Genomic DNA, 23494 nt, shown 5'->3' on the forward strand with positions numbered 1-23494 from the left:
GAGAGTGAGGTCAGACCACTTATTCCCCCAGATCCCTCCTTACCAGTTCCTGCAGGTTGGCTATGTCCCTTTACCTAAAGGCCACAGCTCCTGCCAAGTGGTCCTCTCCAAACAGCTTTCTCTGGGTCCCAGTAACTGCTCTCTCCTCTCTCTTCTCCAGGCCCAGGGATGGTAATAGTTTTCCCAACCACTAGCCCTGGGGTAACGCACCATCCCTTTTTCTTCCTCATCCTTGCTCACAACTCTATGAAGTCTCCTCAGATTACCCAATTCAAGAATTTCATATCTTTTCTTCCAAGGTCCCAACTAAGAACTAACTCCATCTTCTTCCGTCATTCTCAGCAAATGACCTTGCCTCATTCTTTACTTTTTACTGAGAAGGTCTTCTTTTATCAGCTCTCTTCTCATTCCTCAGATGGCCATTCATCATCACGTTACTAAGAGTAGTCTATATAGTGGCCTGCTCTCATGCCTAATATTGCCTCTCAGAGTACATAGCATATCTTGCTCATAGCAGGGCTCTACCCTGTCTTCCTCTTGCCTCTGAGAACATTTTTCCTTCATTGGCTCTTCTTCTTTCTTCCATCATTTAACTCTGGATGTTCCCAATGTGTCAAATCTTGGTTTTGCCCCATGACATAGTTCTTTTAAAGAAGTAAGTTTATCGATTTTTACTACTTTAATTACTTTTATTCGGATAATTTTTTAAATGTATACTTGCTGTCTTATTCATTTAACTAAACTCCAATCCTTTATCTCTTCAATCAGATTAGATATTTTCCATGGATTTCCAATTATCTCCTCCTCCTCAAATCCAGTATCATTTCATTCCCTTCAATTCGATTTTCTCCCATTGTCTGTATTTTTTCCAATGGAATCTACATTTCTTGAGCTGAAGAGTTTAAAACACTGAAGTTATTTGTTAATGCCTCCATTTTCTGTGCCCCTCAACTGCAATTACTTTGTGAATTCTATAATTTTTTTTCTTAAACTCATTTCTCAGAGTTATTTCTTTCCATTCTCATTGTTGTAATCAAAAAAAATTTTTTAACTATAGGCCAAGATTATTTCAATAATCCCCTAACTTGTCTTCAAGTTCCAGTTTCCCCCATTCCTACAGAAGGATTAAGATTTCTAGAATATTACTAACATCATGTGGTTCTAGAATGTGGCTCCCATTAATAATATTCAATAATTATAACATTAACCACTAATATATACTGAGTATTTGCTCTGTGCTGACTGCTACACTAAGTTCTTTTTTACATGGGTTAATTATTTTAATCCTCAGAAGAGTCCTGTAAATATTCTTGTACAACTGGAAGATTTTTTTTTTTCCTATAAGTCAAATTTATTAGATTTGTCCACAGTCAGCAACGGCGATATTCTTGCTGGTCTTTGCCATTCTTGGGCTGCAAGTACTCTATGACTCCCAAAATATTCATGTCCTCTCTCACCTTGCCAAAGACCGCATGCTTGCCATCCAACTGCTCAGTCTTGGCAGTGCAGATGAAAACCTGGTAATCGTTTGTGTTGGATCCAGCACTTGCCGTGGACAAGGTGCCAGGACTGGTATGACTCAGGATGAAAGTCTCATCAAATTTCTCCCCAGAGATGGACTTGCCACCTGTGCCATTATGGCGTGTGAAGTCATCACCCTGGCACATAAATCCCGGAATAATTCTGTGAAAACAGGAAGCTTGGGCTTCCCTGGTGGCGCAGTGGTTGAGAATATGCCTGCTAATGCAGGGGACACAGGCTCGAGCCCTTGGTCTGGGAAGATCCCACATGCCGCGGAGCAACGAGTCCCGTGAGCCACAACTACTGAGCCTGCGCGTCTGGAGCCTGTGGTCTGCAACAAGAGGCCACGACAGTGAGAGGCCCGCGCACCGCGATGAAGAGTGGCCCCTGCTTTCCACAAGTAGAGAAAGCCCTTGCACAGAAACGAAGACCCAACACAGCAAAAATAAAAATAAATAAATTAAAAGAAGGCTTAACATTTAAAAACAAAACAAAACAAACAAACAAAAACCAGGAAGCTTTACAACCAAATCCTTTCTCCCCGGTGCTCAGAGCACAGAAGTTTTCTGCTGTCTTTGGAAATTTGTCTGCAAACAGCTCATAGGAGATGTGGCCTGAGGGCCCACCATCCATGGCCATCAGCTCTGAGGTGGTGGTGTCTTCAAGGCCAGAAGAATTTTAGAACATTTAGGAAACTCCCAGATGACCCAGCTACTGGTGGTTCTGGAATGCAAACTCCACATGAAACCAGAAGTCTCGCTCTTAGTCTTTTCTTCCATGCTATCCAAATCCCTCAACATGACTTCCAAAATGCTCTGCAAATTGCCCCCACCCTTCTGATCCAATATCAGCCTTTGTTTCCCTCTACATTATCCTGAGGGTGGGTTCACTAATGCACCATACACACATCATGGTCATTGCAGGTTCTTTTGCCTTGACTTTTGCTCCTATATCTTTTTTCCTGTTGTCAGATCAAATTCTCTTTTTGAGTTAAGGTCTGGCTTCAGACCACAATGAAGTCTTCATGAATGCTACGGTACGCATGGATCTTTCTTTTCTCAGAGCCTCTAAGACCACTTACTGTCTGTACCATTACTTTCCTATTCAATCAGGAAGTACTTTGATTTATATTTAACTGCTCTCTGTACAATTGCTATTTATTCACCCCAGAAAAAAAATACTGAGCCCTTATTATTTTCCAGGCACTGTGTAAATGCTGAGAATACAAAGGTGGGTAAGATTCAGTCTCTGAAAGAGTTTTATCCAGGGAGGCAACCTGTATGCAAACTAAAATATTACAATACACTCTGATAAGTGATAATATTGGAAGGATATATGGCATAATGGTTTAGTACATGAGTCTTGGAATTGCCCAGGTCTGGGTACATTTTCCAGCTCTGCTCCTCAATAGCTAAATGAGAATTACACAACCTAAGCTTCTGTTTCCTCATTTGCAAAATGGAGATATTAATTGTGGTAGCCACTTATTAAGGTTTTTAAGAATTATATAAAGAATTTTATAAAGTATATGAGGTATATAAAGTATAAAGCATATAAAGTATAAGGTAATTAGAATAGTGCTTGATATTTTATAACTATTTATCCCTATCCCCCACAAAAAGGAATTTGCACGTATTCTATACATTTTCTTCAGTGGGAATAGAGCAGATGGAGAGAATAACTGTGCCAGGGTTGTCAGGAAAAGCTTAGGAAAAAGGGTAGAATTTGAAAAGGGTCTTGAAGGATGAGAAGGAATTTGCCAGGTTATTCTGATCTGGTTAGACTGTAGGAAGAATGTAGAGAAAGTCTTGTGAAGATAATCTGGAAAAGTCTTGTGAAAGGAATCTTGGGAGGATAACACATGCAGATTGTAAAGGGCATTATTTATGTCTATGCAAAGATATTTGTACACCACCTTCTCGACTAGCAGTTCCCAAAGGCTTTGGTGTTGTGCCAGAGATTTCCAAAACCATAGGCTCACCAAATAATATGTCTATTAAAAAAGCATAGTGACTCAGACATGTCAACATATTTTGAGGTATTTCTGAAGTTATAGTTACTCTTTGGCACTTTATGCTCTATTAGTTAGTGAATCCTAAAAGAATTACTATAGACTCTATGCTAGTTATCAATTTATTGTCTCTCAGCTCCAAATTCACCCTTCATAGCCTGCTCCATGAAAATGGATCTGAATCTCTTAAATATTTTCCCTTTGCCTCTGGCGCAATGTTAAGCTTTGTAGAGAGCCCTAGAGAGACATTTCAGGAGAAAGAGGCATGAGTCACTCTAGCTATTCCATTGAGAATGGATTGTGGAGGAAGGACTGATTGTATTTGCAGAAGACCAGTTCATTTGTTTATTTATCCTTTGATTTAACAAAGATTTATGAGAATCTACTCACTGTCAGGCAATGAGGAATGTTGGATCAAGAAGACACAGTCCCTGTCTCAAGAAGCTCAGAGGGGAAGAGAGTTGAGTACATTAATGACATAAGGAGTGCCCTCTGTAAGATCAAGAGAAGCCCCAGATGCTGCGAGAGCTGGAGGGACAGTTAATCACACTGAGAAGAGAGAACCATATTCTAGGGGAAACTTTTGAATCAAATCTTGAAGGAAAATAGAACATTCAGGTGCATAAAGGGACGAAATATGGTCTAGCTGAATTGAACTACACTGTGTAGGGTGTGAGAACATTGACCAAACAGTTGAGCATTGGGATGGGCGCCTGGTGGGTTGGTGACAGATGAAGTTAGAGAAGTTGGACCCAGATTATGGAAAGTCTACTAGGCTATTTGATATTTAGATTGTTTCTATATTTAAAAACTTTTTATTTGGAAACAATCTCAAGTTTAGAGAAAGTTGAAAGAACAGAACAAATAACTTTTTTTCCCCAAATCATCTGAGAATAAGTTGCCAACGTGATGCTTAATCCTCTTGTCTCCCTAAATGCCTTAGTGTGTGTTATCCACAAGCAAGGACATTTTCCATAACACAACCACCAAAATTAGGAAAGCAATGTTGGTCCACTACTACCCTCTAATCCTCAGAACTTATTCATGTTTCAGTAGTTGTTCCAATAATTTTTTTTATAGTAAAAGAGCTAGTCCAGAGTAAATCATTGTGCTTAGTTGTCATGTCTCTTTAGTTTCCTTCCGTCTGGAACAGTTCCTCACCCTTCCCTTGATGTTCATTTCCTTGATCCTTTTAAAGATTACAAGTTAGTTATTCTGTAAAATGCTCCTCCGTGTAGGTTTGTTAGATCTTTCCTCATAATTGGATTCAAGTCATGTGTCTTTGGTACGTGTATTCCAGAAACAACGCTGTGTTCTTCTCATTGTATCCTATCAGATGACGCATGATTTCAATTTGTCCCATCAATGGTGATGTTAACTTAGATCACTTTATTAAGGTGGTGTCTTCCAGGCTTTTCCAGCGCATGGTTACATCTTTCCCCCCTTATAAATAGTAAATATTTTGTAGGGAGATACTTAAAGACTATTTAAACAGTCATTCCTTTTCAAGCAGTCAATTCATCCATTTGTTTATATCATTTGAATGAGTATGACTCATTCTATTTTAGTCAATGACTTATGTGTCCTTTAGAAATGATCCCATTACTCTCTGAACCCACCCTTACTTTCTGGTGCAAGATGCTCCAGCTTTATTGTACATTCCCTGCCCCAGCACTGGAATCATCTATTTCTCTGAAGAGCCCTGGTTCCTTTTAGTGGAGAAGAATATTTAGAAACCAATATCTATGCACTAGTGGGCTCCTTGCTATAGTGGTGACACTGCTCCCAAACCCTCAGAACAGACATATGTACATATACATACATGTGTTTATATCTGTGTTTGTTTTTATTTTTTATATCTATTTTGTTATATTGACAGCCATGAGTTTACACCAATATCCCCAATTCTAAGCCAATATCTCATTCTTATTTTCTCCCTTTATATAATTGTAAGTTGTTTCTGTAGAAGTGAGAAACCTGGCTCCCTTAGCCTCAATATATTTACTTACTTGACCAATCCCCTATATGTAACTGTTTCCCCTAATGGCCACCACACTCTCACCCCTGCAAATGCCCTCCTCACCTTGATTGGGCTATGACACCCTGCTCTGGGCTACCCCTCTACCCTTCCACAGAGGCTCTCCTCTTACTGCTGGGGCTCCTGCATCCTGAGTTGGGTCAATCCCCTGCAGAGACACTTTTCTCCAGTGGTGCTCTGCCATCCCACATAGGCTACCGTGGCTCTTCCCCCACTCACCTACGGGGACACCTACTTTGCAGAGCCCCAACCTAATGCATTTGGGGTTGAATTGCTCAAGAAGTGAACAACTGAATGGAAGGGAGAAAGAAGGAAAGGGGAAAAGAAAGAGAAGAGCATTCTTATCTTTTAACAAATATATTATCAATAACATTCCCTTTTTGTACTTGAATCTCTATCATTAATTCAAATTATTTTCTGGGATAGATTCCCAGAAATGGAATTACTGGGTCAAGTGTTATAAAGGAAATAACTTGTCTTAAGTTTTTACCAGCAGTACATGACAGTGTCTATTTTATCCTAGACAGCTTTGGGTATTAGATCTAGTTTTAAAAGAATTTTTTGTTAACTTTATATGAAAGTAATGTATTGTTTTATTTTCTTTGCTAGTGAAGTTGAACATTTTTCCATTTGTTTATTTAGTCATTTTTAGCTTCTGTTTCATAAATTATCATTGTCATGTCCATTTTAGAATTTTAGTATTTTTCTTAGGTCGGTAATATTTATTAATGATATTAACGCTTAGTCATATTCATTGCAAGAAAGATTAGTGTGTTTTTTTTGTTTGCTTTTTGTTTTGCGGTACGCGGGCCTCTCACTGCTGTGGCCTCTCCCGTTGCGGAGCACAGGCTCCGGACGCGCAGGCTCAGCGGCCATGGCTCACGGGCCCAGCCGCCTTGCGGCACGCGGGATCCTCCCAGACCGGGGCGCGAACCCATGTCCCCTGCATCGGCAGGCGGACTCTCAACCACTGCGCTACCAGGGAAGCCCCGAAAGATTAGTTTTTAAACTATAACTGGCTTCCTCTGGCCACCTTCTACATTTGTACTTGTCTTTCTCTGCTGCCAACCAATTTCTTCTCAGGTAAATACAAACTAAGGGTTATATTACTCTAAGAAAACATAAAATAGAAAAATAAACAGCCTGTCATAAAGCCATTCAAAAGTATGGTGTACTTTTTGAAAACAAACTCTTATTTTGAGATCATTTTTATCTTTTTTACTCACTATTAGTTTGAAAGATTTATCTAATTCTCTGTTTTTTTCACTTCATGTAATTTGAGGCTACGGTAGTAATGCTGTATTACTGATGAAGTGAATTTTTCATCTTATATCTTTTATCTCTAATATTGCTTTTTAATCTTAAAGTACATTTTAATGTAGTGACATCAGCTTTTGGGGAGTTGGTAGTTGCATGCTATAACATTTTCAACCTTTTATTTTCAATCTCTTAGTATCCTTATGTTTTAGGTGTGTCTCCTGTTGTGAGTCAGGATCCTGGCAGGAAATAAAAAGGCAGTGCACTCAAAATGTTAACTGAAGAGAGTTTAATGAAGAAATTCTTTATAAAGGTATGGGCAGCATTAAGGGAACCAATAAAAGATGGTGAAGTACTCAGGTACTAGAAAGGGAAAAGCATGTATACCCTAGCACTGAACGGTCAAAGAAAGGAAATAGTGTTACTGGAATCCAGTATAAACTGTTGCTGGGAGAGGGGGCACCTGCAGGACCAGTGGTCTTAAGTAGAGATAACACAACCACTGAAAAACTCAGGCCCAGCAGGGAGGGAAACTAGGGGAACTGATACCCTTATTTTCTCCTCCTGCCTTGTGATCTATTGCCCCTATCTGCTATTGGCCAAACCCAACCAGAAGTTAGAAAGCAAAAGATCTCAGGGGACGCAGAGCTTAGAGCTGGGCCCAGAGCCAGGCAGAGAAGAGTGAGGAAGAGCCAGCACACATGTAAACAGCTCATAGCTGGATTTTGTTGTTGTTATCCAGTCTGATAGGTTTTTTTTTTTTTAATGGAGCCTTTAGCCCATTTACTTACATTTGTTAGATTACTAGGGTAATTTAGTTCTAAGATATTATTTTATATCTCCCGTTATATATTTTTTCCTCCTGTCATGACTATTTTTGATTATCTGAGTAATTTTTCTTGTTTTATTCATTCCATTTCTATTATTTTAGTGGTTACTTTAGAAATTTATCATGTAGTATCTTTAACTTCTAAATAAGAGGAGGATCTTTGAAACACTTTTGCTCTTGATTATTCCTTCCTGATTTATGTGCAATTGTTGGGTATTTTTAACCCAATAAGATATTATTGATACTGTTTTATATTTAAATATATTTGTATATGATATAAATATATATTTATAATATATAGTCTGTATTTATTTAGATTTTCCTACTTTCTTTGCTCGCCATTCATCCTTGCGTCTTAGACTTTCCATCTCAAATCACTTTCCTTCTTTCAATCTTTTGGAACATCCTCTGTTGAGATCTATTGGTGATAAACTCTTTCTGCATTTTCTTGTTTTTGAAAATGCCTTTGTTTCATCCTCATTATTGAATGATATTTTTTCCAGGTATATAATTGTAGGATGACATCTTTGAAGATATCTACTGCCTTAGGGCTTTCATATATTTGTTGAGAAGTCTGACGTCAGCATAATTGTTACTCCTTGGAAGGATAGACCTTTAAATATTTTCTTTGTTTCTGGATTGCTGCACTATGTGTCTAGGTGTGGATTTCCTCTTATATATCCTGCTTGGGGTTCATGGCTAATTCTAAAACTGTCAGCTGATATCTTTTTCATTGGTTCATAAAAATGAAATAAAATTCAATAAAATTCATAAAAATTATCAGATCTTTTCTCTTCAAATATTGCTTCTAACTCATTCTCTCTCTCCTCTCGTTTTTCAACTCTAGTAGGTATTTTCCTCTACTCTCCATGTTGTTTAGTCTCTATTTCATATTTGCTCTCACTTTGACTCTCTGTGCTGTAATCTACATAATTTCCTCAGATCTATAGTCCAGTTCATGACTTTTTTTCTTTAATGAGGCTAATCTGCTGTTTAGCTTGTCAATTGAGTTTCAAATTTTATTTTATTTTATATATATATATTTATATATATATATATATATATATATATTTTTTTTTTTTTTTTTTTTTTTTTTGGTACGCGGGCCTCTCACTGTTGTGGCCTCTCCCATTGCAGAGCACAGGCTCCGGACGCGCAGGCTCAGTGGCCATGGCTCACGGGCCCAGCCGCTCCGCGGCATGGGGGATCTTCCCGGACCAGGGCACGAACCCGTGTCCCCTGCATCGGCAGGCGGACTCTCAACCGCTGCGCCACCAGGGAAGCCCTATTTCTTATATTTTTATTATTAGAAATTCTTGCTGGTTCTTTTTCAAATCTGCATGGTCAATTTTAGAGTCATTTCTTCCGAATTCATATTTTTAAACCTTTATTCCTTTGGACATATTAAGCATAGTTATTTTATTTTCTGTGTTTCATAATTCCAATATCTGAAGGTTTGTGAGTCTGGTTCTTCTGTTGGTTACTTTTGCTGGCTCTTGTGTAAAATGCCTTCTTTCTTTATGAATTTTATGTATTTTGTGATTCTTGTACTGCTATTCTTTGAAACTTTATCTGATGAAAAACTTTGAAACCTTGAGTTGAAAAAATGCTCTTTCAAAAAGAATTTGCCTATGCTTCTGGGTGGTGGATTGTAGGTTCCAAACATGGCAACCACAATATCCCCCATTCCATATGTGTTTCTCACAATGTGGCTTTGACAGTCCTCCCATGGGGGAGCAGGGTCTTTGTTCCTGCTCCTTGAATCAGGGAAGGCTCGTAACTCTATGTGACTTCCAAGGCTGGGAGATATAAGGCAACACAGTTTAACCCTACTTCTCTTCAGATAGTTTGGGCTTGGAAGCAGCCACCGTGCTGTAAGAAAGCCCATGTAGCCACATAGAAAGGTCATATGTAGGTATTCTCACCAATAGCCTCAGCTGAAGTCCTAGACAACAGCCTGTATCAACCACCAGACCTGCGGGTAAACTAACTCGCAGGTAATTATAGCTTCCAGCCCCTGAGTCACCTCCCGGTCTTCAAGTCTTCTCAGATAGCCACCAGATACCTTGGAGCAAAGATAAGTTGTCCCTGTTTTGCACTTTCCAAATTCTTGACCCACAGAATCCACGAGTATAATAGCATTCCTGCAGTTTTATGATACCGAGTTGGAGGGAGTGTGGATTTTTTGTCCAGCAGTCAATAACCAGAACACTTCTGCCAGATACCTGGGGGCAAGACCAACCTAAGACTACTTTAAATTAAATTCTAAACTTTAGGGGTTTGGGGGCAACAAAAGTAGCATAAATTCAGGCTACAAACCTGCTTGAGGCTGGTTTGTAACTGTGAATGATTAGGAGGAATACTTTTCCCTCTACCTAATGCCATGGTTCAAGAGTGACAGTTTTCCTTGCGGTCCCATGATTTGGTGGCATGAGTAGGGGACAGGCTTATTTCTAACTCACCCTTATACTGAGTGTTTATCCCTTTGGTTTTGGGGAGCTCTAATTAGATTCCTTACTTTGGGTAGGTCTTGGGTTTCATCTCCTGTTCTCTGCTCCCTGCAAATTAAAGGAAAACAAAAAAAACTTAAGGTGCTTAAGGTCACCGGATTTTGACAAGCACCCTCAAAGTGAAACCAGTTTCACTGCTACACAAAGACCAAAGCCAAGTTAAAATGGGAACCAAGTTTCCCATTTTAACTTGGTTTTGGTCTTTGTGTTTATCTTTTTTTCCCCTCTCAGCTCATTGATGCATTTGAAAAGATGCTTTGCATATTATAAATGGAATTTTGGGGTTTTTCAGCAGGTGGCTTGGTCAGGACCCTGTTATGGGCTGAATTTCAGGACCCCCTAAAATTTATATGTTGAAGTCCTAACTTCCAGTACCTCAAATGTGACTATATTTAAAGATAGGTGACTTTAAATAGGTGACTACATTTGAATGAGGTTGTTGGAGCGGGCTCTAATCAAATATGACTAGGTCCTTTTAAGAAGAAATTAGGACACGGACATGTACAGAGGCAAAACGATGTGAAGACAGAGGGAGAAGAAGGCTATCTACAAGCCAAGGAGAGAGGCCTCAAGAGAAACAAAGCTGCTAACGCTTGACCTTGGACTTCCAGCCTCCAGGACTGCGAGAAAATAAGTTTTTGTTGTTTAAGCCATCCAGTCTGTGGGACTTTGTAGGACAGCCCTAGCAAACTGGAAATCCTCACCCCATTCATTTATTTGCTTTCAATAGTTGAAAGTACCATTAATACCAGTTTATTAAGGGACTGGCTATTCAATCTGTATTTCTTGCAACTTCTACGTTTTTTCTGACTTCTGCTGTCTCCCTTTTGATCATTCCATGGTTCTTCAACACTCACAAACAACATGAGAGGAACATAGAGACAATAAAACCCCAGTTCTTCTGTTGTACCTCCTAGCTAACATCCCAGGTTATTAGTGTGATATTGGAGAGAAGGAAACTGTAGGCTAAATAGAGTTTTTGCATAACTCTATATGTTATTCTGTATGACCCTAAACATTTTAATAATATAGCTTCTTGCTTTAATGGTTATAAATGTTCATAGATCAACATAAACATAGGGGCTTCCCTGGTGGCGCAGTGGTTAAGAATCCGCCTGCTAATGCAGGGGACATGGGTTCGAGCCCTGGTCCGGGAAGATCCCACAGGCTGTGGAGCAACTAAGCCCGTGCACCACAACTACTGAGCCTGCGCACAACTACTGAGCCTGCGCTCTAGAGCCCATGAGCCACAACTACTGAGCCCATATGCCACAACTACTGAAGCCTGTATGCCTAGGGCCTGTGATCCACAACAAGAGAAGCCAACACAATGAGAAGCCTGTGCACCGAAACCAAGAGCAGCCCCCGCTCTCAACAACTAAAGAAAACCAGTATGCGGCAGCAAAGACCCAATGCAGCCAAAAATTAAATAAATGAATAAATAAATAAATTAAAAAATATATATACATCGATCAGTATTCAACCTACAATACATGGCATGTTGCCCAAGACTTGTGAAGATTTCAAGCTACTCAAATAACATAACAACTTAAAGTTGCAACAGGAAAACCATCAGGGTGTTTATATTCAGTAATTTTATTATTAAGATATTTTATACTAAAAAAACACCCATTAGTCCATCTAATTTTTGGAATTTTAGTTCCAAAAATAAAACTTAGACAACTTGAAGGAATCATTTGTTACTCCAATTAGTTCAATATTTACAACATAGTCAATGAATCAATTTTCCTCAATGGAAATCTTAAGACTTTTCTAAAAATTTCCAATTATTTTTGGAGAGAATAAGATGTAACACAGAAACAGATGGAGAATCAAAAACAAATACTTGTTTTATCATAGTAACTTGGAATTGGGTTTAAGTACTGAGTGAGTCACAGTTTCTATTCTTGCAGACCAATTTAACTTCAATATAATTACACAGGCTTAATGAAAGAGTCCTCACAATATGTAAAAAAAAGTGTGATGATATGTGTATGCATTTGCTTGGGGAGTTTTGGAATCCTGGGGGCCTCTAATAATGAATGGATGCTAAAATGAGGCTTTAAAAAGTAATAACAAACCCATTTTCTTATATCAAGTAACCTAGGGCATTTCCTTATTGAATCAGAGCATTGCAAAATTTCAGAAAAGGGGTGGGATAAAAATATATTTCTATAATGAAGACAAAACCAAGTTTCCTAGAAAAAGCAAAGTATCCACCTCCATCCTTAAGAGCATAGGAAGGGGAAATGTTAAAATTTGGAAGTAGGGAGGGGGACCCAAACTCCTGCTCAGGAGGCTAAGACAGGGCGGGGCCTGGAGATAGAAGAAGGGGTGTTCCAGAGAATTCATGCAAAGTCAAGGCCGAGTCCAGGGCGGGGAGAAAGCAGGCCACCACTGAGAGCTCATAGAGACAGGCCTTCCAGAAGCCTTCTAGATCTTCATTTAGGAGAGCAGGATGCCTTTGGAAGAGGAGAGACTGGCAGAGCTGTGATTTTTTGACTTCACCCCAGTGGCATGAAATGATTTTGATCAGTTTCCATTTCTAGACCAACCTGCTAATAATCCTCATGTGATTGCATAGGCCCTTTATCCCCCAAACATTCTGTCTGAGCGTTGATGTGTGAAATCCCTTCAATGGGTCAAATAGCCACGGCCCCACAATGAGAGATAAAAGGCTTACGGGGAAAATTCACTGAGTTCTTGCCCATGTGTGAACAGTTGATCACTGAGAAGAATCAGTGACGGATGAGAGAAGTTTTCATAGTTTTGGGAAGTGTAGGCAGCAGGGAAGTAGAGGAATGGGGAGAGAGAAGAGCTCAAGTTTTTCTTGTTCATCTGGGCCTCTTTCTCTTCAATATTTGGTGACAAATAGAAGTTTCTGTGAAGGTATATTTATGTGGCAGACTTGCTGGGAGCATCTAAGCCCCATGGTGCTACCAAGGTTGTGAAGCAGAATTTATGAAGCTGATTTTTATTGTCTTATTCAGTTCCTGGTGCCACCGACAGCATGAATAAAGAAGCTCGTTTTCTCGGAGGACAGTGAACTGATGTTTCATGGACGTATGCAAACCAGCCTCTCTGAGTTCTTGTGATTTATTCAGAAGAGTGGTCATCCCACATTTTTTGCAAGTCAGCAGCACTTAATTATTTACTACCTTATTTTACTTTATATTCTTCTACAAAGCATTTCAGGCTACTGGCAGGAAATACACTTCATCCACATAAACCATCCCATTTTGCTGAAAGAGTTTTGAGTATTGTTGTTCAGCGTTGTGAGAGGACAAAAGTCAGGCTTGACCAACTGGAGCAAGTTGGCATTCTACACCATCAACCTGCCAAGGGAAGCTGACCCAGGCTGTGTCTTCAGGCAGTAACCATCAGCATTTGTGATTGAAATCATACCAGTGCAGGAATTCACTCTGTTTACGCTGCCTCACTGAGTCATTTTTTAAATGGGCATTTGGTAACCCAAATAAATCTTTCTATAAATGAAAGAAACAGTTTTGAGGGATGTGGCGGTCTTCCAAATTCCTCATCAGAAAGCCTTCTTCTCAAAGTTGCCCGAAGTCTTTTTCTTCTTTTTTTATTTTTTAAATGACATGAGAAGTACATTCCCATTGTAAAAGACAATACAGAAGCATACAGATATTAAGGTCCACCTTCCCCGAAGAGTTGTTAATGTCTCCTTTTCTAGAATAGAGGTCCTTTCTTTGCAGCTCTGGGAAGTGGTGAGGAGAGCAGGGCCAGCTCTGGGCCCCTCATCACATCTCTTTCTGTATCCTTCCCTGTATTAGTCAGGAGAGGCTCTGCTGTGTTGCCTGAAAAAACAAACCCTCAAACCTTACCCAGATCACTCTTGCAGAGTCTACTGGAGGTTCAGCAGCTCCCTTCCAAGTGATGACTTGGGAATCCAGGTTGCTTTCACCTTACAGCTACTCTATCTGGAACACAAGACTTCCAGTGACACTGAAGCAGGGGATGAGTGAGAATTCACATGTGTTCTCAACTGCCGTAGGCTGGAAATGACACACATCACTTCCATTTCTAATTCATTGGCTGGAGCCTGAGCATGGCCCCAAATTAACTTCAAGGGAGGCTGGAAAGTGTTCCTGTGTGCCCAGGAATAAGAGGAAAAATAATTAAGATGAGCACTGCTAAGTTTCTACCATATTCCCTCTCTCCTTAATGTTCTTTCCACCCCAGCACCCATGCACTCAGCAGTGATGACCCAACTTATCTGTAGCTATCTCTATACCCATTCCTGAGCAGTAAACTCTCTGAGGCAGGTTGGAGGCTAAGAAAGAAGAATGTTTGGATACAGGTGTGATATATGGAAGGGAACTAAATCCCTCGATGGATAAGGTTCCCATGCTTGAGAAGGGACTAGCCAGCAGAAACCAACTTTCCTTTCCCCAAACCTATTTACTATCTGGCCCTACCATGGTATGATAGATGGGGTAGTAGAGTTCTCCATCCGGTCTTGCCACTGTATAATGAGGGGGGTTGTGCAGTTTTCTCCTGTGAGAGTCAGTTTCTAGAGAGGAGAATCTGATTTCTACGTAGCCCTTGAGAACAGACTAGATAATAATGTAGGAAAAGTTTTGAAATACTCAAGATTTACCCTTAGAGGTCTATGAACTTTCTGTTTACTAGCTTTTAAAGTATCCTATGGGACTTCCCTGGTGGTGCAGTGGTTAAGAATCCTCCTGCCAATTCAGGGGACATGGGTTCGAGCCCTGGTCCGGGAAGATCCCACATGCCACGGGGCAACTAACCCCGTGTGCCACAGCTACTGAGCCTGCGAGCCACAACTACTAAAGCCCGCATGCGTAGAGCCGGGCTCTGTAATGAGAGAAGCCACTGCAGTGAGAAGCCTGCGCACCGCAACGAAGAGTAGCGCCGGCTCGCCGCAACTAGAGAAAGCCAGCGTGCAGCAACGAAGACCCAACACAGCCAAAAATAAATAAAAAAATAAATTTATTTTTAAAAAAAGAGAGAAGTAAGACAGACACAAGTAGTTAAACAGAAGTAAAACAGACCATGTTAAGGTCTCCTTTCCCCAAATTGGAGGCTTTGAGAGGGTCAGTGACTTCTCTTGGGTATCCAGTAAGAGGTGAGGCTAGGTCTCCGGGTTCTCAAGTTACTCTTCCGACCACAAGACCACACTTCCTTCCGCTCCTATTGATATGCAGAGAAGACTGTAAAATGTAAGCAGCCAGGGTGGTGACAGGGCAGGAAGGAAAACACCACAGTGTTACTTCACAAGGCTACAAAATCCAATCTGAATTTAGATGACCCTTTTAAGAAATCGCTTTGTAAATTCAATAGGAGGCTCTCAATGTAATTTAAATGAAGGAAACAACTTATTAAAAACCTACCATATGCTAGGCACTGATAAGTACCAGGGATACAAAGAATGCACAAAATGAAGTTCCTTCCATCATGTGTTAAAAATCATCACTGAACAATGAACAGCAGTGTGGTGTGCAATGCAGCCCAGCCCAGATCCCCTTCACAGGCTGGGGTAGCCATCCTCCAGCTGCTGCGAGGGCCTTGGCTAACAGCTCATACCCATGACTTTCTCCAGAGTCTTGACCTTGGCTAAGTGGAACCACTTCACTGGAGACTACTGAGAGTCTCCCCTGTCCAAGGGTAACTGAGGACTGACTCATTTCCACTCCGTATTCCTTCCCAAACTCTACCTAGGAAGATATCCTTGCTCAGCTCTTTCCCATACTGCTTTTCCCTTCCTCCAGCCTTTCCTAAAGAACATTAGCTCAATAAAGTACACATACTAGAACCCTTTTCTCAGGCTCTTCATCTACAAAACCCACCTTGAATAGGTGTTTCTTTAGGTTACAGAGTAATCTCCTAGATGCATTGTCTAGGGTAGGATTGGTAACATTATGTAGTCTGTACACATTTTAAAAGACCCCAACATTTTCTGCTACCTATAGGACATTTAGCACGTTACCTTACATCCCCTCCATTTTTTTTTTTTTTTTTTTTGCGGTACGCGGGCCTCTCACTGTTGCGGCCTCTCCCGTTGTGGAGCACAGGCTCCGGACGCGCAGGCTCAGCGGCCGTAGCTCACGGGCCCAGCCGCTCCGTGGCATGTGGGATCCTCCCAGACCGGGGCACGAACCCGTGTCCCCTGCATCGGCAGGCGGACTCTCAACCACTGCGCCACCAGGGAAGCCCCCATCCCCTCCATTTTTGTTCTAAAGACTAAAAATCTCGTTTTTCAATATGAATTTCAGTGAATATTTTTTTGGCACTTAAGAGAGATTCTTTGGGAAGAAATACAGACGGCACATGAAAATATGCTCAACATTGCTAATTACTAGAGAAATGCAAATCAAAACTACAATGAGGTATCATCTCACACCGGTCAGAATGGCCAGTTAAAAAGTCTACAAATAACAAATGCTGAAGAGGGTGTGGAGAAAACGGAACTCTCCTACACTGTTGGTGGGAATGTAAATTGGTGCAGCCACTGTGGAAAACAGTATGGAGTTTCCTCAGAAAACTAAAAATAGAATTACCATACGATCCAGCAATCCCACTCCTGGGCATATCCAGACAAAACTATAATTCAAAAAGATACATGCACCCCTAAGTTCATAGCAGCACTATTCACAATAGCTAAGACATGGAAACAACCCAAATGTCCATCAACAGATGAATGGATAAAGAAGATGTGGTACATATATACAATGGAATACTACAAAGCCATAAAAAACCAGAAATATTGCCATTTGCAGCAACATTGATGCAACTAGAGATTATCATACTAAGCGAACTAAGTCATAAAAAGAAAGACAAATACTGTATGATATCACTTTTATGTGGAATCTAAAATATGGCACAAATGAACCTATCTATGAAACAGAAACAGAATCACAGACATAGAGAACAGACTGGTGGTTGCCGAGGGGTAGGGGGTTGGGGGAGGGCTGGAGAGGGAGGCTGGGGTTAGCAGATGTAAGCTTTTATATATAGAATGGATGAACAACAAGATCGTACTGTATAGCATGGAGAGCTATATTCAATATCCTATGATAAACCATGATGCAAAAGAATATTTTTTAAAAAAGAATGTATATATGTATAACTGAATCACTTTGCTGTACAGCAGAAATTAATACAACATTGTAAATCAACTATACTTCAATTAAAAAAAATATTGACCAAAGAAAAATATTCATTGGAGAATGGACTAACATAATAGGACAGTAAATATGTATGTATCTATATGAATGACATGTGTTTTAGCACTTTCCCATAACCCATAATGTGGTCATTAAAAGCCATTTCTATTATTAAAAAAAAAGGTTTTCCATGCTCACTATACAATAATAGAATAAAAACTACCTAGGTGGAAACTGGTGGTCTAACTGTTGAGGCAGTCATTCTCAGCAAACCTCCAACCAGGTGTTGCATAGGACATGCAGCTATTGTGTTCCTTATCCATGCATTTCAACAAATGAACTGCGACTGCAGTGCCAACCTTATTAAAATTTAATGTATTTTTATTATAATACCAGTTTTTATGGTGGGTGTAACTCCTGCTGTCCATTCTCCTAACCCTCACAGTTTGGTGCCTCTAATCACATTCTCCTTTTCGAACCTCCTAAGTAGTTAAGGCATAAATATCCCACCACCAACACCTTAAATATTAATAAATGAGGTTAAATTATTAGAAACAAGATTAAAGTATTGGAGCCATCTCCAAAATGTGCCTCTCCTCCCACTCTGCCTACCAACCATCAAGAGATGACTGATTAGTTAAAGAGAAAGACAAGGCAGTGTTAAAGAAAAAATTATTCATGATGCTTGTTAGAGACAGTCAGGCAGGCAGACTTCATTCAAGGGAGACTACCTCCGTGGGGTGTTGTGGTAGCCGACAGAGATCTGACCCAACTGCAACCCCGAAAAGGACAAGAGGGGATTTAGAGCCAAGCAGGAGGATAGGGGTTAGTGGATGGAAAATTACTAAGAGAAATCATCAGGGGTGAGAAGGATTCATGCTAGAACACTCGACAGAATTCTTGCTAAAGGCAGGTCAGAGTGATAAGATATTGAGAGTGGGGGATTTTCACTAAACTGATTTAGCAGGATTCTTGCTCAGTTGGATTCTCCAAGGACAGAGAGCGAAGCCGCAGGCCTGGCCCAGTCCAGCAAAGGACTCATAGGAGGTCAAGGAGAGACCTCTCCTAGGTCAAGGAGAGAGCCATAACCGAGAGTCAATGGAGGTTATAAAGTTAGTGCAATAATAACTAAACATTAGTATGGACAGTTGCTGTTCTAAGAGCTCCACAATATTAATTTGTTTTATCTTCACAATAATATACGTGCAGATACTATTATTACCCCCATTTTACAAGTGAGGAAACTGAGACACAGAAAGCTTAAGCAAATTTCCCAAAGTCTCCCAACAATGGCTGAAGGATTTAAATGTAGGAGGTCTGGTTACTGAATCCATTGTCCCAATAAAACATACTGCCTTTTTTGTGTGAGAGAGAAGAATTAAAGCCTGAGATCTGGGATAGGTTTTATAGCTGACAGAGTGAGCTGGAAGTTCTGACAGAATAATTTATAATCTCATCTTGCTGGTTACTATACCATAGTTACAGAAAGAATTTTAGATTAAGTAGGTCAGTTTCTAAGATGATCTGCAGCCCCTTAAATGAAGAGAGCTGAAAGTATGGGTAATATTTATTTTTTTAATTGAAAATATTTTCATAGTTGGGTAATACTTATTCAAATGCAGGTGTACACCAATGTTTCCTTTTAAAAAAACAGTTCTTACTGTACATTTGTATACTTGCATTTTAAGAGGACAGGAACTGCAAATTTTAGAAAACTCTCTTCCTTGAAAACTCTCTTAGAGCTCATTAAAAACTGAATTTTTTCATTCTTTAGGGCATTAGTAGATGTTGCACCAGTGCAGTCTCATTAGGATTTTGTATTTAGTGCTTCTGGTTTATAATGTCGTTTGTTATACAAAGAACACAGTATTATGACTATAATCTGAAAACACAGAGACAGCAGTTACAAAGTAGGTCTGGAAAACAAGATTACCGGTTTGGAATGGAAACAAGGAAACATCAAGCCCCAGATTTTAGGAGAAATGGGTTGCATTGTAAATAATACTTACAGTGACGGATCTTCTTTCTTAGTGTATCTTTTTTTCTTTTCCCCCCAAATTGGTCCGAGATCGTGCTATCATCAGGACCACTCCTCTAAAATAAGAAATTATCTCTAATAAACATTTCTTTTATTTGGAATGGTTAACAGTATTAGACCATTAAAACTCTAACACAGGTTACTTTTCCAGCTGCTATCATGGAGCAAAAGACTACAATATAGAACAGATAGATTTTGCTTGAGTGGAAGGAAAGAAAAAGAACAGGTCTGGAATGTGAGGTATTGCGTGGGAGATAGTCTGCCCGTGTTGAGTAATGAAGTGGCTCTGAGATATAAGGCACATGGTAGGAGGAAATCGGCAAAGGGAAGGATTTCTCAAAATACATTTTGGCTTTGTTGGAGATCAGCAGGCTTTTTTTTTTTTTGATGGTAGTGGATCTGGAATGTCCTTTTCCAAGGTCATGAGACGGGGCCATATCCGTTTGGAATCATTTAAGACTTGTTTTGCTTAATGTGGTACAGATAAATGGTTCATCTTTTGTAGTGGTCATCCTTTGGAATCAGTCAGCTAGTAATAAGAACCCACCCTCCACCCAACTGTCCCAATCTGGTGATCCATGGTGATAAGACCAGACCAACCATGCCCCAACCCCCATGCTACTCCACCATCATTTCCATTTCGTATAAGGTGGTTCCTTCCTTCTGCCTCTCAGCTGTAGTTCACTGTACGAATGATGACTATTTGACCTAAGGTGGACCAATCAGAGCACTTTCCCTATGAATATGGAATTGAGGTGGGTGTGGAGTAGAGGGAAGAAAAAAGAGAGGGGAGGAGGAGATTGACTCGATTTCCCTGTGAGGTAGAGCGGTGACCTGCAAACTCAGGAGTTGTGGGTAGCCTTTCTGCCAGAAAGACAGGGGAACAGAGAAAGCTAGGGTGCAGGAACAGAAGAATGCAATGGTTACACAGAGAGAAACAGAGAGACACAGAGGAAATCCAGGTGTGGCTCTTTCTGCAGCTGAACTTCCCTTTATGCTTCTGTGAGTTACCTCTGTAGTGATATAATAAATGCTCCTTGTTTGCTTAATTTAATTCACCTGGATTTGTTTTTAATAACTAAAGAAATCTCAACCGGATACACCTTCTTCTCTTATCACCCTAATGCTATGCAGTTCAAGTGTTTTTCTCTTTTTGAACCGGGAGGAAAAAGCAACAAATTCTTCAACACAGGTCCTTCTGGTTTGTGGCCTCTGTGTGTATTTTATGGCTTGTGGAACATGAAAATCACATCAACTTTGTTAGCTTCTGTCACACCTGATGTGTGGGAGCATTGTTGGTACTTAGGCTTAAGTTGAGAAATACGGTTTAAAATTGAGATAATGATGTGAAAGCCTCTAGCATGATGTCTTCCCAGTAGATAGGAGGTAATTAGGTTCCATTGGATACAAGGAACAGAGACTCACCCATTATTTTTTTAAACAGTGAGGTCTTGGAAGGATATTCACAGACAAAAGGAATCTCTGCTAAGAGCTAAGGCCTGGCTTGGCAACTCTAAGAACTGGATTTTCTAGTTAGCTGCTCAGTAGCAGAAATTTGTTGACCTTACACAGTGATGGTGACTTTGTCTCTGCATTTACTGCTTCTGCTTCAACTGACCTACTTGCTCACATTCTCTTCAGCCCCCTTTCTCTCCCTCATTGTTTCTCCTCATGCATTATGTCTCCTTTCTTGTAGCTTCAGCTTATTTTATAACTTTTGAATGCCCATGACCTTTTATAGCCCTGACTACCATTTCTTATCTGGGTGTTTTTTCCCTCCCACCTACACCTGGCTGATTCTTTTTTTTTTTCCCCTTTTACATTTTAGAAAGGGAGTCTGATTTGTCTAGTTAATCTCTGTTTCAGAGGAGCGCTTGTGTTACTGTCTTCATAATATCGTGGTTTCTATGAGCCTCTATATTGGGCGCCCTCAGTTCAAAGTCAGAGCTGGATGGTAATAGGGATGACAGGTGTTACAAAAGAGCTGAGTGAGACCATGAGACCATGGTGATCATGACAGCCCAGAGCTGCCTGCTCAGGAGGGACTGTGGACAGGATTCACTTATTTAATGTAGCTCTCAGTAAGTCTTTCTTCCTTTTTTTTTCTCTTTCTTTCCCTTCTTTTCTTTCTAGCATAATGACCTGGGGAAACACCTTTCAGGACATGTTCCATCTTTCACATTGGTATAGTCCTTATATATATGGAAAGTCCCCGGAAGACGACTTGTGCCTAGGGATTATTTCAGTTGTCTTGTATAGGACTTCTCAAAGTGTGGTCAGCAGACTATGGGGAGATCCTCTCTGGAGTCTTTGAGGTCAAAATTACTTTTATTATAATGCTAAGATGGTACAATCTTATAATCTTGTCTCTCTGTGTTGACATTTGCACTAATGGTGTAAAGCAATGGTGGTTAAAATTGCTGGCATCTCAGTGTGACTCAAGGCAGTGACACTGAACTGTACTAGGAATCATTGTTTTTCTCACTGTCATGCACTCACAGTAAAAACCAAACCACATACACACATGCACACACACATACACAAAGCCAGTTTCTCTTAAGCATGTCCTTGAAGGAGCAAGAATTTATTTTATTAAATCCTGACACATAGTTATACATTTATTCTATGTTTAAAAAACTGGGAAATATACATAAAGCATTTCTGCTGCACACAGAAAAGTACAATAATTGTCTTTAGTAAGCACATGTGTGTTTGAGACAGAAGCTGAACTACCTGCTTTTCTCGTGGGACATCATTTTCACTTGGAAAAAATGACTGATAGAAAAACTATGGTTATTCAGACTCAGGCATTTGGCAGATACTTCATTAAAAATGCATGCAGTGGGCTTCCCTGGTGGCATAGTGGTTGAGAGTACGCCTGCCGATGCAGGGGACATGGGTTCGTGCCCCGGGCCGGGAAGATCCCACATGCCGTGGAGCGGCTGGGCCCGTGAGCCATGGCCGCTGAGCCTGCGCGTCCGGAGCCTGTGCTCTGCAACGGGAGAGGCCACAACAGTGAGAGGCCCGCATACAGCAAAAAAAAAAAAAAAAAAAAAAAATGCATGAAGTGAACCTGTCACTTCAAGGAAAACAACTGATAGTGTTTATTGCCAATGAGAAAAATGGGAGCGAAAGTTAGAATTTGGGGAAATTTGTATTCACTACTGTGAGCTTGATAGTTTCCCAATACTTAAAAACTTTACTAATGAGATTGGTGGTGATATTAGTGAATATAATTTTTGATATTTTATAATGAAATATATTAACATTTTGGAGATCTGCGTAACTCAGTGAAGCAATCCTTTCCAAATGACCGATGCTTTTTTTTTAAATTTATTTATTTTATTTATTTATTTTTGGCTACGTTGGGTCTTCATTGCTGTGGGCTTTCTCTAGTTGTGGCGAGCGGGGGCCACTATTCATTGTGGTGCATGGGCTTCTCATTGCAGTGGCTTCTCTTGCTCTGGAGCACGGGCTCTAGAGAGCAGGCTCAGTAGTTGTGGCACGTGGGCTCAGTAGTTGTGGCTCATGGGCTCTAGGGTGCAGGCTCAGTAGTTGTGGCGCCCAAGTTTAGTTGCTCCACGGCATGTGGGATCCTCCCGGACCAGGGGCTTGAACCCGCGTCTCTTGCACTGGCAGGCGGATTCTTAACCACTGTGCCACCAGGGAAGCCTGACTGATGCTTTATGTTACAAAATCATGCTGGGTAAAAGGTCCACTCAAAATGCAAGATAGACCAATGGATTTTATTGTGATAGAGTTTAAAATCTCATTATATGGTTTCAGATTCCACATTGTAACTAACCTTTAGGATACTGCCGTTGTTGAGTTTTAGTATAGCATCAACGAGAAATATCCACAATTATCTAAAAAAGTTTATTAAAACCCTTTTCTAATAACATATCTGTTTGGGCCAGATTCTCTTCATATACTTAAAACAACATATGACAACAGAATGAATGTAGAAGGAGATATGAGAAGTCTTCTAGTAAGCCAGACATTAAGAAAATTGCCAAAATGTAGAACAATGCCTCCTTTTTTGCGCTAATTGGTTTTTGTTTTGTACAAATGTTTTATAAAAATAGCATTTATGCTAACAAGTAGTAGCATTGTTATTTTTTTTTTTTTTTTTTTTT

General features: G+C 40.2%; 1 protein-coding gene across 1 annotated transcript; it reads right to left on the minus strand.

Annotated features, from left to right (window-relative positions):
* Window positions 1-1370: 1370 nt before the first annotated feature.
* Window positions 1371-2160, minus strand: LOC101336435 (peptidyl-prolyl cis-trans isomerase A-like). Its single transcript, XM_019932666.1, has 2 exons — window positions 2046-2160; window positions 1371-1705 (listed from the first exon to the last, which is right to left on the minus strand). The coding sequence occupies exons 1-2, from the start codon at window positions 2158-2160 to the stop codon at window positions 1371-1373; spliced, it is 450 nt and encodes a 149-aa protein (XP_019788225.1).
* Between the last annotated feature and the right edge of the window lie 21334 nt (window positions 2161-23494).

This window comes from Tursiops truncatus, chromosome 5 (assembly GCF_011762595.2).
Source record: "Tursiops truncatus isolate mTurTru1 chromosome 5, mTurTru1.mat.Y, whole genome shotgun sequence".
Taxonomy (NCBI): Eukaryota; Metazoa; Chordata; class Mammalia; order Artiodactyla; family Delphinidae; genus Tursiops; species Tursiops truncatus.